The sequence below is a fragment of the Copadichromis virginalis genome, linkage group LG5, assembly GCF_057382275.1.
Source record: "Copadichromis virginalis isolate Kocher_CV1m ecotype Utaka linkage group LG5, C_Virginalis_male_GT1.1, whole genome shotgun sequence".
NCBI lineage: Eukaryota > Metazoa > Chordata > Actinopteri > Cichliformes > Cichlidae > Copadichromis > Copadichromis virginalis.
In genome coordinates, this window is record NC_140622.1 from 27,655,714 (window position 1) to 27,673,024 (window position 17,311).

At 39.3% G+C, this 17,311-nt stretch overlaps 2 protein-coding genes across 2 annotated transcripts; both read left to right on the forward strand.

Annotated features, from left to right (window-relative positions):
• The first annotated feature begins 77 nt into the window (after window positions 1-77).
• On the forward strand, window positions 78-2,063 carry LOC146709949 (uncharacterized). Its single transcript, XM_085457187.1, has 2 exons — window positions 78-1,437; window positions 1,516-2,063. The coding sequence occupies exons 1-2, from the start codon at window positions 319-321 to the stop codon at window positions 1,696-1,698; spliced, it is 1,302 nt and encodes a 433-aa protein (XP_085313313.1). The 5' UTR covers window positions 78-318; the 3' UTR covers window positions 1,699-2,063.
• A 10,972-nt stretch (window positions 2,064-13,035) lies between these two features.
• Window positions 13,036-16,673, forward strand: LOC146709950 (uncharacterized). Its single transcript, XM_085457190.1, has 5 exons — window positions 13,036-13,245; window positions 14,129-14,395; window positions 14,566-14,855; window positions 15,344-15,471; window positions 15,911-16,673. Exons 1-5 carry the CDS (start codon window positions 13,149-13,151, stop codon window positions 16,113-16,115), a joined length of 987 nt encoding a protein of 328 aa, XP_085313316.1. The 5' UTR covers window positions 13,036-13,148; the 3' UTR covers window positions 16,116-16,673.
• The last annotated feature ends 638 nt before the right edge of the window (window positions 16,674-17,311 follow it).

The window sequence follows — 17,311 nt, forward strand, 5'->3', positions numbered from 1 at the left end:
GCGACAAAATCGCTAAGTTGGCAACACTGTTTTCGGGGTATTTAAAAAAATTCAAAACAAAACAAAACCGTGCATCTCAATGTGTATTCTCTGAGCATGCGCAGAATTACGCACAGCTGTCATGTGATCCTGTGATCGAACAAAGGATCAAAGGCTCAAAGAGCGCTGACGTCAAATTCGCAGCCACGAAAGTCTATAAATAGGGATCAGAAGCAGCAATTTTAAAATCAGTTTGTTCACAGCCTTCAAACGTTCGACCAGAGATACATTTGGAAATATTTCTAAGCCTTTTCAGAGTCACTGTGCACAGGCTCCAACATGCCTCCACAAAAACGCAAACAAACACAAAAAGATTATGCTGCCTGTCCTTTGTGTTCTGGCCGGCCAATCTCTCCAGGAGAAATGACCACGGATGGTGTCTTATCAGTCCAAAGAGCATTACATGAAAGTCAGAAGGAAAAATCTGACCTACATTACAAAATTAAACAAATTGAAGAAGAGAAGCTTCAACTAGAGGAAAAGTGCAGACAACTGGAAGCACGAAATAAAGACCTGGAAGAAAAACAGCAACGCCAGCCTGATATAAAAATGATCAATGAGGGCTCGGGAGTGAAGTTTGATGAAGGACGAGAGAAGATCTTTTCTCCTTTTCTTTCATCAGGAACACAGAGTGCTGAATTAAAAGAAACATCTGCCCAGCTTCAACGAAAGAAAGCTAATATTGAGGAGATACAGTGGGATCTCCAAAACATTGAGAAACAGAATCAGGTGCTTCGAGGAAAGCTCAATGAAGCGGAGAAAACAATTGAAAAAATCCACCAACAGAAGACTGAACAGGAAATACAAATGCAGGACGAACTCAAAGCCATGCAGAACTTGTACAACGATCTGATAGTCAGGTTTGGTGAAACAAAGTGCAAAAATGAAGAGCTTCTTGAAGAAAAAAAGCAACAGGAAGAAGAAAAACGTATTATCCAGGACTTTGAGAGAAGGCATCTAGAATTGCAAGAATTTTATAATAAAGAACATGACGAAACACTTAAACTGCAAAGAGAAAAGGAAATACAAATGCAGGACAAACTCAAAGCCACACAGAAATTGTACAAAGATCTGATAGTGTGGTCTGTTAAAACAAAGCTCAAAAATAAAAAGCTTCTTGAAGAAAAAAAGCAACAGGAAGAAGAAAAAAAGCAACAGGAAGAAGAAGAACGTATTCTCCGGGACTTTGAGAGAAGGAATCTAGAATTTTGTAATGAACTGCAAAGAGAAAAGGAAATACTGGAAAAACGATGTTCAAAGATGCAGCGTAGGATTGATGGAATGAAGAGGAAACACTCAGCGGTCATTAAGGAGATGTTGTTGAAGTCCAGTGACTTGAAGAGCCAAATAATTGAAATGCAGGCACAAAAGCAACAACAAGAGAAAATACATGAAGACCTGCAGCGTACGAGTCAAGAAATCCAGAGAAAAAATGAGCTGTTAGAAAATCTAATGGAGGAGGCAGCATACAAAGACCTGACAGAAAAGCTTAGAAAAAAACAAGAAACCTTAAAAGAAATGGAGCAAAGATGCCAGCAACTCGAGCAGCAGAATGCAGAAACAAATGATCAATTGAGAACCCTTATCCTGGAGAACGAGCTCATGGAAAAATACCTGAAAAAGAAGAAAAAAGGCTGGTTCTGCCGCTTATTCAGATGATTTAGCCTCGTCCTCCTCCACCTGTGATCCATCTTACTTTTCACCTCTCCTGTCCCCCCTAACACATATTCTCCACCTTCTTCATCTTTTTTCTTTTTTCACCCTCCCCCCCCAACCAGTCCCAGCAGTTGACTGTCCCCTCCTGAGCCTGGTTCTGCTGGAGGTTTCTGCCCGTCAAAAGGCAGTTTTTCCTCCCCACTGTCGCCTCGTGCTTGCTCAGAGGGGGTTGTTGGGGTTTTCTCCCCTCCTTCTTTCCCCCCTTCATTTACTTATTTGCTTGTTTAACTTTTCTTTTGTTGTTTCTGTAGTTACTTGTTTTCCTTTTTCCAACTTATGTAACAAAATAATAAACCAATTGAATTTATCCTTTGAGTATTTTTCATCTAATCTTTACAGAATTAAGCTCTGTCTTTTATTTGCTTGTTAAAACCCCATCAATGGTGAAGTAAAAACCCTGGGATATGGTTTAAAACGTTGAAATAGAATAACCAGCTAGTCTAAAACTAAGAAACACTTAAATATTACGTTAAATTGAAAACAGTTCAAAAGAAATATCCCCATTCGAAAATGTCATGCGATAATCTCATTGGCTTATGGAGTGATGATCATCACTCCAGCACTTCAATAAGGCTGATAGAAGGGTACAAAGAAAGGGGCAAGGCAAACTGATGCAAAACTAAACTAACTTAAACTGGGTGAACTAAAACGCAACATGAAGAACCCTGACATGAACATGAACAAACCTGGACATGAATACATGAGACCGGAGTGAGAGTAACAGTAACATTAAGTGTCTTGTAGGTAACAGAAATGTAATTTTAGTCTGCAGTAGTAGACATCTACCTCGTGTGGAACTAACAGTGTCAAAAGGTGAAATGAACTATTTCCTGAAACATTGTACAGCTTAAGCTGCTGCACATACTGATCTCACGCATGGAGGTAAAGCACAAGCAACTAGGGCTAATCTTTTAGGATAGTAAGTTACTGGCTTCATTTGTGGAAGAAGTGCTGTTAGTTATTTCACAGTCACCTGGCATTTGTGCTGTTCACAGAACCACAAGTCCATCGCTGGACCCCCGGTACACAGCTGTAATAACCCCCGCTGACTTCTTTTACTGAGGTTATATTTATCAGTGTTTTATTTCCTGATGTTCTTATGTGTCCTACGTGTTTCAGTCGCCAATTCTGAATTATAACTAACATTAAAAACATGTTTAAGGAGGAGAGAGAGCAAATAAATCTGTTTAACATCTGATCTTTGGGTTTTTGTTCAGTAATCAGCGTGACCTGTGTATAAACGCATAAAAGAGATAACGTTGGTGTTTCCGTCATGTAGTAACTGCTGGCTTTAACTGTACAAAGGTTGTTCGACACTATGAAACACATACAGACTTCATGATGTTCGGCTAATATTTTTATTGTGAATATTAATCATGAGGGTAAACGGCCCTGTACACCACGGAGCGAGGTCAGCATATCCACGATATCCTCAGCTCCATGAGTTAACACAGAGTTTCCCAGCTGACTATCTAACTGCCAACTATTCCAGAGACGTGAAAATATATAGCATAAAGAAAAGTGTAAGAGACTCAGCAGCAGATTAGAATAACAGTTATACATTTAATAAATCACCAAATGAATCCAAGAAACGAGCAAACCTGTTCCGACAATTTGAGTTTGTAACTTTAACCTCAGCCAAACCGATTTGCTCAGTTGTAAATAAAACAGCGAAGTAAACGTGACCCAACAGACAGAACCTGAGTGAATGAAGTCATGCGTTTAACCACTGAGAGCTAAAACTAAGGTGAGGTTTCAAAGCTGTGTGCCGGTGATTGGACATCAGCCGCTGATGAAGCTGCTTCGCCTATAAAGTGCTCTGTAAGGAAACAAGCTCCAGCAGCTCTGGGAAAACACTATATTTACTTATCTTGTGCAGAAAAATGCGCTGACATTGCTTTATATCGAGCACCGGCTGCCCAGTTACTATCACTAGGTAACGTAGGCGTGTTTCTTGAATTAGCAGCAGGTGTTAAACAGCTGACTGATGAGGAGGAGGATGCATGCAGGTAAACTGAGGGTCTGTTGAGCTGATCGCTGGTTTCATGAGAAAAATGTCAGCTCGTTCTTTATGCTCCTGAACCTGAGGAGCTTGTTTCTCCAGTCTCAGAACCATCTACTGATGTGGTCCCGACACAGGAGAATCTTGGTCCTCAACCTGAAGAGCTTGATTCTCCTGTCTCAGAACCGCTAGTACTCATCATCAGCGGTGATGCAGTCAGCCTCTCTGACCAGATCATATAGACCAGGGGTAGGCAACTCCAGGCCTCGAGTGCTGGGCCCGTATCCCTAAAGATTCTCTAGCAGATCATTACATGAAGGAACCTTTTAAAAAAAACAAGCGCGTCCATGCACACAGGTGTACACACGGGTGATCGCACCCACAAACTACACCCTTTTTGGCTCCTACCTCAAGGCACACTGTGTTCTGTTGATCTTATGTGCTGCACAATAATGTTTAACATTTAGTATTTACTGTCATATTCCCATATATCATTGTGATGCTGTTTATTCTATTACTCTTGTTCTCTTCTGCTTGTTTTCTTTTTTCTTTCTCAGCAGGTGATCCAGGTGATTGATATATGCATTTTTTTTTCTCTGCCCGTTCTGTTGGTTTTTGTCTTTTGCCCTTCTCCCCCGTCCCTCTTCTCAGCTGTTTCTCTTTCCCTCTTTCTTTCTCCCCTTCTTTCCCCCAGTCAAGTCTGTCCCGTATTCAGTAAGTGAAAATAAAATAAACAATAAAAGGTGAATCAAATGGACCATTACGGCAAGGCTGGGATGGTCAATTTGGTAAAGTAAATCCGTTGGGCATCTTTCTTTGCCTTTAGACAACAATTCTGATGGCAAAAGAGCCAAACGGGACAGGCCAAAAAAAAAAGAAAAGAAAAAAAAAGAAGAAAGTTTATTCATGTAGTGAATCCTATGTATGTAAGCTGAAAATTTAAATAGTTGCTGTTTGTATTATATAATTTAGTTATTAGATTTTATGTGGAGTGAATAAATAAAAGTATATTTATGGTGGCCCCTAGAGACAAAGCACATACAAACTCTGAAGCACGTACAAACTCCAAAACACGTACTTTATATATTATTGTGTTGTGGTTTGCAGTGTTTTGTGTTGTTTCACTTTACATTTGTTTAAAACAAAAAAGGTGAAAATTTAAATAGTTAAAAGTTCAAATGTAAATAGTTGGTTTATGTATTTTATAATTTATTTATTAGATTTTATGTGGAGTGAATAAATAAAAGTATACTTACTGTGGCCCCTAGAGACAAAAAACGTACTTTATATATTACGGTGTTGTGGTTTGCAGTGTTTTGTGTTGTTTCACTTTAAATTTGTTTAAAACAAAAAACTGTATATGTAAATAGTTAAAAGTTCAAATGTAAATAGTTGGTTTATGTATTTTATAATCTATTTATTAGATTTTATGTGGAGTGAATAAATAAAAGTATACTAGATACAAAGCACGTACAAACTCCAAAGCACGTGAAACCTGCAAAACACAACGGAAGTGCTCTAGGATCCTAGTGGCTACACAAGCCAGGAAGTACCAAGGACCAGATTTGGTGTGTGGCAGTAACAGGTAAATGAACTTTTTTTTTTTTTAATTATTTGAATATATATGAGTGTTTGTGTATAAATACACAAACCATACACATATGCTTTCAATTGTGTAATTTAAGTGATCTAGGTAGCTCTGTTTTGGAAGTTCAGTTAATGCTAGCAATGTGTTTTGGAATTTGTACGTGCTTTTTTCTCTAGGGGCCGCCGTAAACATACTTTTATTTATTCACACTACATAAAATGTAATAAATAAATTATAAAATACAAAAACCAACTATTTACAATTCAACTTTTAACTATTTAAATTTTCAACTTTTTCCTTTTAAAGAAATTTAAAGTGAAACAACACAAAACACTGCAAACCACAATACAATAAAATATAAATTGAAATGTGCAAAACAAAAAGAATATGCACATTCTCTGTCATATAGGCCAGGGATGATTTTGGGGTAGAGTGTTTTCTTGCTTGGAATTGCATACATAGGATGGACTGCATGAATAAACTTTCTGAATCCTTTATCATCTGGAACTGAAAATAATTGTGGATGATTACTATGCCTTTCTAATGTGATGATGTTGTCTCTTATTGTTGTCCTTGGCTCTCTTTCACTCTCTGCTTTGTCTCTAGGGGCCACTGTATATGTTTATATATAAAAATATACAAATAAAACCACATTTTTTTACATTAGTAATTCTATAATTTTATATTGTTGGTGATAATAAATTAACTGAAGGCAAGGCAAGTTTATTTATATAGCACAATTCAACAACAAGGTGATTCAAAGGGCTTTACAGAGACATTAGAAACAAAAACAAATAAAAAGCATGATTTAAAATTAAGCAAGAAAACAACCTAAAAAGCCGGTTGGGAGCCAAAAGAGCTGGTTCGGCTCGGCTCACTAAAAAGAGCTGGAATTCCCATCACTAGAACAAAATGCTCAGTTTTGCTGGGAGAATGATTAGAACTTTCATCTCCAAGATGAATTCTTTCAACATGAGCACTGATACCCGTTGCTTCACTGATTCAGAGGAGGACACTAAAACTTTAGATAGTCAAAGTGTCCAAAAGATCAACTGGATCAAGGACATGAAAGACCCATGATAGGCTCCCAGGATAGCTTAAATACTGCAAATTTGAAAACTGTGGAATTTGCCATCAAAAAGGCTGTTGAAGAGTTTTTACCAATTTTGGATCAACCTAAGGATCCTCAGTATAACAAGGTGCAATCAGAAACAACTGAAGAAAGTGAGCTCTTGCAAAGCAGCTCACTCATTCAGTTGAGGCAGAGATTGAAAATGCTGCAGAGAGTGGCAAAGTTATCACTCCTACATCATTTCAAGAGAAATTTTAAGCAGTCGTTAGAAAACAACTCGGGTAAGATCAAAATATTCTTTGTGAAGCAATTTGGAAAAGCAACAATTCTTCGCATTGCCAAAAACACCAGGGCTAAATTTCTGAGAAAGGGTAAAGTTGAAAGCAGTGAATTGCTCGAGCAGCTTGTTAATGATACCCAGGTGCTCACAGACATGCTCAACAAATATGCTTCTCAGGGCATGGCATCTGAAACTCTACCTGATCTTTTCAGAAGAACATACATAAAAAGAAAGACCAAAGTTTTCTTGGCACTCATGAGATGGTGGTTATAAACCCAGGCTGAGAGACATGGTCTGAGCGTAATGCTTGCAATACTTGGCACACAGACAACAACAGAACCACAGACAACAGCATCCCAGTTGCATCTTCCCATTCAAAGCCGGACCCTTTTGCACTAGAAGATCCGGTACGTAAAGCTTACATTCAAATAACCATTCACAAATTATTTAGCCGCATAGCTAAGAAATTAAACATGAAGTGCATTTGTGTATGCTCACAGAACATCCAAAATTGGCTTCTGAAAGAAGTATGAGGCGAACTCCAGGCTAAAAAAAACTTACAGCCCCAAAACCCATAAATAGGACAGGAACTGTGTTTGAAATAGCAAACTTGGAACTTACATTTTTCACGCTTTCAACGTGAAAGTCCATTTAAGACACGTTCAACTCAAAACCTAACAAATAATCATTTAACCCAGCCTAATATACAAATATTATAAATTGAAAAAGAATTCCTAAATACAGAGAACATTAAGGAACTGACAGCAGCTCGTGTTTGTCCTGTCATCAAATCTTTTTTTGAAAACATGACAGCCGAACAGTGGCGTTCCATTAAATCAGGAAACCCCGACATAGCCACTAAGACTCTTCTGCCAGAGGCCATTATAGAGATCATTGAAACTGCGTCGAAACACTTTCAAATGATCGCCCAGAATGCCAACATTGACGTGTCGGAGGAGACTGTTTTGGACAACATGGGTACCATACTTCCAGAGCCTTTGGCAGAAACTTTGAAAACAGATGATCAGGGCCACAAGGATAGCACTGAAAACTCAGAGCAGCTGTTTACTGAGGTTGTGCTGAGTGTTCAATCTGCACAGTCTGCTGACACCAAAACAAGCTTCACTTCAGGAAGTGAGCACATCATTCCTCCAAAACATCTAAACAAAATTATCAGTTTTGGTGGGAGAATAATTAAAGCTTTCATCTCCATGATGAAGTCTGTCGGCATGAGCAGTGACACTGTTGGCTTCACTGATTCACTAATTTACTTTATGACTTAAATAAACAGAAATTATCAGTAAATTAAACAAAATGCCATTTTTACTGTGTAAGAAAATGAAAATGATATTGTAAATTGTGGAAAATATAAACTTTTCGGTTATCAACAGCTTCATGGTAACTTTACAGAAAAACAAACATTTTCCTTTATTTTTCAGGGCATGGGCTGCAGTCTGAAGTGGATTAATCCTGCCTTTTTACATCTCTATTTAATATTCAGTATGTTGATGTGCATGTTGGATATTCTGTTATTGAACTGTGCTTTTATATTGCTATGTAAATGTGATTAGCACTGTTGTCCCTTACCAACTTACAAGAAAAAATCAATATAATCAACGTTTGCAGGCTTATGTGGCCTTATAATGATAGAGCCAAGTCCAACTTAATTGTTTATGTATTTTAAAATTTCACAATCACCGTACAAATATGAGTGTACAGGAAAGCAGTAAAATATCTGGAATTTAGGTGTCACGTCCGGTGTGGCAGACATGTGGAGTTGTAGAAAGGACCCAAAAGGTGGCAGCTCTGGTGCAGGTGAGTATTTATTTACAGGAGTGGGTACAAACAGCAATGGTGGGTGAACATAAAACCGGAAACCTAAACTGGGTAAAACTAACAAAACAAACCAGAAATGAAGATGCAGGGAGGTCCGGGGAAATACATACGGAGAGACGCAGGGAGACCGAGGGGAAACAACACAGACGAACCAGCAACGACTAAGAAGACAAGACTTAAAAACACTCAGAGAGCACAGGGAGATCACACACAGGTGGGGGACACAGCTGGGAGTGGTTAACTAGGGAGGCAAACTGAAAACACTCACATAAGATGCAGACCTTCAAAATAAAACAGGAAACACATACACGCAATGACACAACACAAAAACTTCACGCAGACTGGGGAACACATAGGAACATGAAAACAAAACCCAGAATAATAATAACTACTAAAACATAAACACGGAGTCACAAACTCCGGATCATGACATTAGGCAAGGTTAAACCATTGAAAAGCTCAGTATACTCCTACTATACACAGTTTATGTAAGATGGTGAAATATTGTTTTTTTCCCCAAAATTACCAAGAAATACCTAAATTTACTTACAATGTAATAATTTCTTCATTCGCATATAAAACATGAATTTATGCATAACTTAAAATCACTTACACAGTACTTCACATGACTTCCAGAATAGTCTCTCCTTACCTGTAAAACATCTGAAGTCATGTACTTACTAAAATTACTTATTCACTACCGAAGATGACTTACACATTACATACTTGAGTGCATACTAAGTTAAGTACTTGTGCAGTACATAATTTGCTTACAGTATAACTATTTCTAGTGTGCCTAGCTTTAATTATTTGTAGGTATTTAATTGTAACTGTAAATAACATACATGGAAATTACATTTAATTATGTTCTTAGTCACGTGTATTATAATGTATTACTAAAAAGTGCTTATTTTAAGCAAATTTCCCACTTGTGGGACTAATAAAGGTTTATCTTATAAACTTAGCCACAAACTGTCTTGTGTTCCAGCCTAACCTCAGCCGACCTGTCTCACTGTTGGATTTCTCTTTCTAACATAGCCATGTTATTTATTTTCCAAGTAAGTAAATAAGTAAAACTTTATTTATAAAGCACCTTTCAAGATATAAAATTACAGAGTGCTTAATAAGTACGTCGTAGGAGCCAACAATGCATAAAAAAACAAAATAAGAGAAATTAATAAAAAGCTGATTTTAAAAGATGTTTTTAACTGGCTTTTAATAAGACCTTACCAGAGGCAGGTGAACCAATGCACTGTAAGACACTTTCGAACAAAGGTGTAGTTAAAATGTCCAGAGAGCAAGAAAAGGCTGTCATTGTACCAAAAAGCTTCGTTACTGTTGCAAAACTGCCTAAGATAACAGGCCGAGCTGATGTGACAACCGTCTGCACAGATGCTGAGGAAGAGATATTATTTCTTACATTTCTGACCTTAAAACAAAAAATGAAAGAAAATATATATACAACATGAAGAGTCTTTAGATAACGTGCAGATAACATCAGTCTACCCAGTGTCATAAAAACATTTTCACAGTTCTGCCCTTTTACTTTATTAGTTTATTCTGTGGCCATAAGGTTTGAAAACAGCCTCTGGAATCTTATATCCTCTTTCCAAAATGCTCCAGTATCAGAGGAAACAAAACAAAAGCTCAAGAACAAAAATGTGGAACTAAAAATTTATTTTGGTTACCGCTCGATCTGTTTTCATGTTTCATGTTAGGTGGGACTTGTGGTCCTCCTACAAAAACTGTGTGTGTCAGAAACAATCAGTTTACCGATCTGTTTGCTGCATTACTGATTTCACAGATGTAAATATACGCACTGAAATATAATGAAATGAGGCTCTCTAGCATTCTGTACTGAGAATCATTATCGTCGCAGCATCAACATACGCGCACACATGCAGGATAAAACTTCACGTTTCCACACATTCAAACCTTCCTGCTCCTGTTTGAAATATGTTGCTTACTTGCGATGATTTTACATCTCAACATTTGTTTTTGAGTGACACAAATAAGAAGATGAGGCAACATTTCCTTAAGTTTATTCAGAGATCTAGCATCAACGCTTGTAAACTTTAAAAAAACTGCAGCAAATAGAAATCTGCCTCTCTCCACTTTGTTTTACCAGATCTCCTACACCTGAATGCCAAACCCAAATGGTGTTAATGTCATGGTCCTGGGCCATGTTGGCCCAGTATTCTTAGTTTTCATGTATTTATGTATTTTGTTCCTTATTAAGGCCATGTTTCCTGAGTTGCCCTGGTGTGTTGTTCCCTAAGTGTTTTCCCTTCGTGACTCTTACCCCCTGTGTGCCCCTCTGTGTAGTCATGAGCCCTCGTCTCTCTTTGTGTTTATTCTATGTTTTCCCCAGCCCGTTATGTCTGTGTTTTCCCCGTACTCTCTCCTCCTGTCTGAACCTCTGTACTTCCTGTTTTACTTTGCCCGTCTCCCGCCAGTGTGTTGTTCACTCCTGCCGTGTCTTGTTATGATTATCAGTGTCACCTGTGTTCCCCGTGTGCTCCCACTTCCCTCGTTAACCCTCTGTGTATTTATGTCTGCGTCTCCCTCAGTTCTGTGTCGCGTTCTCCCTCATGCTGCGTGGATTTCCCTGTATCTCTCTGCGAGTGTTAGTTTACTTTTCCCAGTTTAGTTTTGTATTTCCTACATCCTGCCGTTCCAGCATTAAAGCTGTGATTTTTTGAGTTCATCCCCGTGTCTGTGAGTTTTGCATTTTGGGTCCTCCTCCTGCCTGCCACACAGCGATCCATGACAGTTAACCTATGGAGTGAAAATGCAGATCCTCATGCATCAACCCAGCACCTCAGCCTACCGAGCAGAATGTGATAGCCAACAGTATCAAAAGCTGAGGCAAGGGCCAACATGAGCAGCACAGAACAGTAACACTTATCACTCTGCATCAAAATGTTTCTTGATACTCTCAGACTTCTTTCTTAAATAAATGTGTCTTGACTAATGTACTCATAGTAAACTGGTATATTCACTCAGAAACGTTTCTGGAGCTCTGTGTGAAAGTTTGGGCGACGAGTTTAAGGAAGTGAAAGATGAAATTTACAGACACAGCAAGCTGTTAATATGAGATAAAGTTCAGCACTGGTTTGAGTAGAGGAAGTAAAAGCTCACATACAGATTTAATGAAAGCTAAAGTAACTTAAGAATTTCCATATAGTATTGGTTCTTGTGTCAGTTTTACCTCTTGTTAAATGATGTGGAAAAGCTGTTGTGGTGAGCAGAGCTACTCAATCTTTTAGTGTTACTTTAGTCTAAATAGACTGGAATCAGCCGTTATGGACTGTATTCATACCGCACAGCAGTCATGACCTCTGTGTTGAACTTGCAGCCATGGTTGAGGTGTGTTTGCGGTTCAGGACAGCACAATGAGACATCACACGCTCCTCTTCATGATAGATTCCTCCATGTAGACAATTACGGCACAGTGAACTGAACCGGATTACTGACACATTATCAATTACTCAAATATTCTAAAAACAGGTCCATTGCCTTTGTATTGGTGTTTTTTTTAAGTATTTGAGCAGTGAGTTTCTGTCACACTGTGCTGTGTGGATTGTTGATTAACTTTAGCAGAGCCAAATATAGGATGCAGGAGAGGCACGAAACTCAAAGGAAGCTTTCAAAGCTGATAGTCTAGGAAGCAAACAAAGTCCAAAATGCCCAAAACACACAGGAATAATATCAGAGTCCAAATACCAGAAGTCGCAAGGGATGCAAATACAGGACGCACAGAGCGAGGAAACTCACAGCTGCAAAAATATCACGACAAAGGAAGACTGAGAAAATATATACAAGAAAAAGACAGTTAATATAAGAAGAAGAAGAAGAAGAAGAAGTTTATTTGTGTAGCAGTTTTGAAAACACACAGTTATAAAATGCTTCACAGTTTGGACAAAAAAACACATTACAATAAGTATTACATATTATACATGCAAACTCAGAGACGTAGGCAGTGTCTAAACTATAGGAACAGCTGCAGATGACTAATTAAATATTAACTAGAGCAAAGATAAACAATAAACCCAACCCACAGATAATTTATCTTTTGTGTGTGTGTGGGGGGGGGGGGGGGTGAATAAGCCTCTGTCATAACCAGGTTCAGGGAGGGGTGAAAATGAAATGTCCCTAAATGCCAGAAACTGCGTTTTTTGTCCCTGGTCAACCCCATTAGATTAAAATGTCCAAATTCACAGCATTAAAAAGCGTGTTTGCAGCCTGCTGTTCACAGTTTTAGACTCCATATATGGTTTTCCACTTCATTACAACTGTACCGATTTTTTTTCAACTCCCTTTGTCCTGGACACACAGAAAATGTGACCTCCCTGTGACTTCACATTTGCTGCTATCTGTCTAATCTTGCAACACTGAAAGGAGGGGAAAGGAGGGGACAGGGACACTCGGGAGAGTTTCTGTTTACAGAAATGAAACTTAAAGCAGCTGCTGACGTCTGAACCAGTAAACTGAAAGTTACAGAGCTGAAGTGGAGCCTGCTCAGACTCAGAGAGGAAGCAGAGAGATAAACACATCCACACAGCGAGGACGCTCACACGCTTCACTGCAGGGACGCTCAGTGTCAGGCATAAAGATGAAGCTGCTTCTTGTTCCCTTTCTGATGGTTATTATGGAGGTGATTGGTGGACCAACTCCATCTGAACAACCAGATTCATGGCCAAGAACAACAGGTACACACACAGAAAAGAATGTGGTTAAATGCAAATATTATTACCAAAATTGCAGCAGTGAAAATATTTCTTAATTAAAATCATGCGCATGCAGTAAAGACAAAGGACTATAACAATGGTCTTTATTAACAATATTTAAAGAGGCCCATGTGATATGCAGTCAGATTTGCTGTTGCTTTTATTTTGTGTAGATTGCAGCTGAAGGGTCTGACTCCTACGCTGCTTTTCCAAACTCTGCAAACCACAAGTATGGCTGCAGCCGGAGAGCCAAGTGCTCTGGTGGAATAATGCTCTGAGCTGTATGTTGGGGCCCAATCATTCAGGACATACAGTAATGTGAAAAAGTGTTGGCTCCCTTCCTGAAAAAGCTGCTCGATATTAAGGATGTTTAAGGATATATCTCTGCAGTTAAAGTGAATTCGTCTTGTCACAGTAGTGAAAATCTGATATCTTTGTGTCACTGAGTTCTCATCAGCGAGGACTGGAGCTCCACACGTACCTCTTTATTTATGCAGCTTCTAAAAACAGAAGATAACCTTTGCTCCACTGTAAAGCCCAGCTGCAGAGCACTGACTGTTTGCTTTGCAGCACAGCTACCTGTTGTGCTCACACACTCTGTCCCCTCCTGCCCTGCACCTCAGGTGAGAGAGGTTAATTAGCAGATGCACACCAGGTGCTCTGCGCCACCTTTCCATCTTACAGTTGCATCTAAAACCGCACATCCGTCCAGTCTCAAACAGGCTGGAGTCACATTCCTGGCTTTAATTATTGCTCTAGTCCACCTTCATCCTGGATGATGGACTGTTCATAAAAGCACTTATATTAATGAGTAAAAAGAAATTTTCATATCATGTTGACCACTTGTTTGTGTTTCTGTCTCCAGGAAGTTCTGCACTAGATCTAAGAGGGAAGATGTTCACTTTGTCTCGTAATTATGGAGGTGTAACCTTCTACCCGCCCTATTATGATTCTGTCTCGCCTTCTACCACTGATTACCCAACCAGAAGACACAAAACCCGTTCCTGGATCCCCACCACACCTCCCACCACCAGTCCCTGGGGCTCCACTCGTTACTCCCCCCTTTCTACTCCTTCCTGGACCACCAACCGTCGCTGGACCTATCCCTGGACAACAGAGAGTCCAACTAGAGGTGAGTACAGTCCAACATAGGTACAAAAATGTGGTAAATCAAGTGTATGTTGTATTTATTACAAATTTGTTATAAATTTGTATGCATGTGTTCAGATGAGATTCAACTATAGAAGCTGTTAAGTTTTTGCTCTTCTTTGGTAAATTTGTGATCCTGCTCTCCTCCTGTAGGTGTGTCCGTGTGTCTGCGTTACATGGCTGACAATTTACAGTCCGGCTTCCCGCTTTTCACCCTCAGTCCAAACAGATCCCCTCTGAGTTTGGTGGCAAACCCTAACTCATATGGCCTGACATTTAGCGGTTACTACAACTATGTGTACCTGCGGCCCCTCATCAAGTTCTGGCCAAACATCGGATTGGACTTCTGGACCAGTGTGTGCCTCACTGTGGACACCAGGAAGGGTGTGGTACAGATGTTCAGCGGCTCAAACATGAGCATCAGGAAGGTGCTGCCGTCTCAGGTGAGAACAGGGTTGAAATCGGCTTATAGGCAGATATAGCAGACTACACTTATGGATTGTTTCCATCCACTTTCTTAAACATTTTGAATGTTTAAGTTATTGCTTCATGTGTTTCTGTTTTATGTGTTTTTCCCTCCTTCTGTAAGAAAAACTGTACATCTGTAAACCGCTTGAGTAGATGTACTGAGTTATGTTTTGTTACTGGGTCTGTTGGAGGTGCTCATTTTAATTTCTGTAGCTTCACACTGTTGCAAATCACCTCAGTGCAAACTGGGAATCATCAAAGATGACAACAGATAGAAAAGAAGAACCAAAGAAAGAACAAATGCAAACAAACAAATTGTTAAAATGATGAGACGATGAATCCTTCATTGCAGATATAAATGCTTAGACTCTAAAAGAATACAGGCACCTTACTTATTTTTATGTAATCATCTTTAATTTCTCTCATTGTCTCTATTATGTCTGTCTCCTGTGTGTGTGTTCAGTATGTGTGGTCAGGTGAGCCTGTGATTGATTTCCCAGGTTTTGATGGTCAGCTGACAGACATCCAGATGTGGGACTATCCACTCCGCTATAAAGAAATCTTCTACTACATGAACAGAGGTTATTATGGGTAAGATCCTGTGTGTGTGTGTGTGTGTGTGCACGCACATCGACTTACGCTGAACTCAGAGAGTACTCTAACAGGGAATCCATTTATAAACATATTCAAACTTAGGGCGTAATGACACTCGATTACCTGTACCTTGCCCAAGCAAGTTTGGTGTCCAAAGTCCAGTTCATTGGTCCAGCATGATTGTTGTGTACCTTTCCCAGGTGTATTGTGTCCCTGGAGAGGTGGGCACAGTGCATTTGTGATAGATAACAAACTGCAAATGGTTTAACAGTAATAAGTCTTTATCAAATCAGCCAATGCTGCAGTGGCTCTTCGTGGTGTGGATTTATACTTGTCTGCTGATGTGTCTTTGAGTGAAACTCGAGCACCATTTATGTTGGACTTCCTTTTATGCTTGTGTAATAACAATAACTAATAATGCTCCTGTGTTTTTTAGGTCTTACAGCGGCTCCGTCCTCTCCTGGTCCTACATCAGATACTCTCTCAGAGGAAGAGTAGTCATGGAGGACTCCTATGGTATGCAGGCCAAAGAGCCAATCAGGAAAGTGGGGCGAAAGCACGGACCAAAGAAAGACAAGCTGAAGTTTTTCAGCGTGGAGAAGGATGGAATGAGTGAGGACCAAAAGACCCAGGTGTTATAAGACGTAACAGGGGCATCAGCACAAAAAGAAAAGCAAAAAGAGTGATTCTTTCCTTCTTTAACACTGATCATATGAAATTAAAAGTATGAGGCTTTTGCTCCATGTCTTTCTGTTCATTCTCCAAAAGCTAAACTTCCTCTAAAGTAACCAACAGCAAAGAGTCCAGCTCAGCGACTTAAATTAGTGGAAGTGAGGCCTCACTCAGCGCACTGAGTTAGCACTGCAGTGTCCACGTGCCACGAGCTACAGGTATTATGAAGGAGTCGTCTATCCATAAAGACCAAATGGTATTCATACAAGACTGTAAACACGTGTTCATCATACTGACTGGAAATTGGCAACCACCAGGGATGAGAAGTATGCAGCTGGTTTGGGTACACTGTCCAAGGAGTTGAACTGCATGTACTCAATACTGTATACAAGCACTCCATTTGAGACACAGATTTAATTAATGCCATCTCAAAGCTAATTCTTTTCATTTGTATCCACTGTGGGGTTTGTTTGTTTTTTACATCTGTGTTTTGTTAAAGAAAATAATTAAAGAGGTGGTAGACAGAATCTGATTTATTGTGAAATTTATCCATTGAGACACTTGGTATTGTGAAGCTTAAGTCTACAAGAAAATACAAAGAAGGAAATTAATTTTAACAAACTTCAAAAAAAGTTTTACTTTGTTTGAGATTATTAGTTGTATTAACATTTTTAGTGGAAAAACAAATTTGGGGCTGAAACCCATCCCAGTGAGTGATGGGAAACTAGCACTTATTAAGTTTAATATGCATGCCTTTGACGTTTGGGTGGAAGTATTCAGAGTATTTAGAGAGTACAAAGTCTTCCGAGAAAGACCCGAGCCAGCAGGGGGGTTTACACCCAGGGTCCAGTTGTTCAGAAGGTGCAATCTAAAAAAAATGATCCAGTTTTGGTAGTCCTTTTTGGCCTTCTACTGATCACGTAATCCAGATCGTAATCAAGAGATGGCAGGAAGACAGTTTTAATATGAAGCAGGGTTTTTTGTTGCAGTTTGATTAGGACAAGCTAACAAAGGTACTTAAATGGGTTTAGTGAAAAAAGACTAAAATAAACTCTTCAGCAACAATTAACCCTTTAGTACAAGGCAGATCTTACTCATCTGCATCTGTGTTGGGCCCCTACAGATCATTAAAGACCAAAACGTGACTCTAAAGAAATCCTTGCCC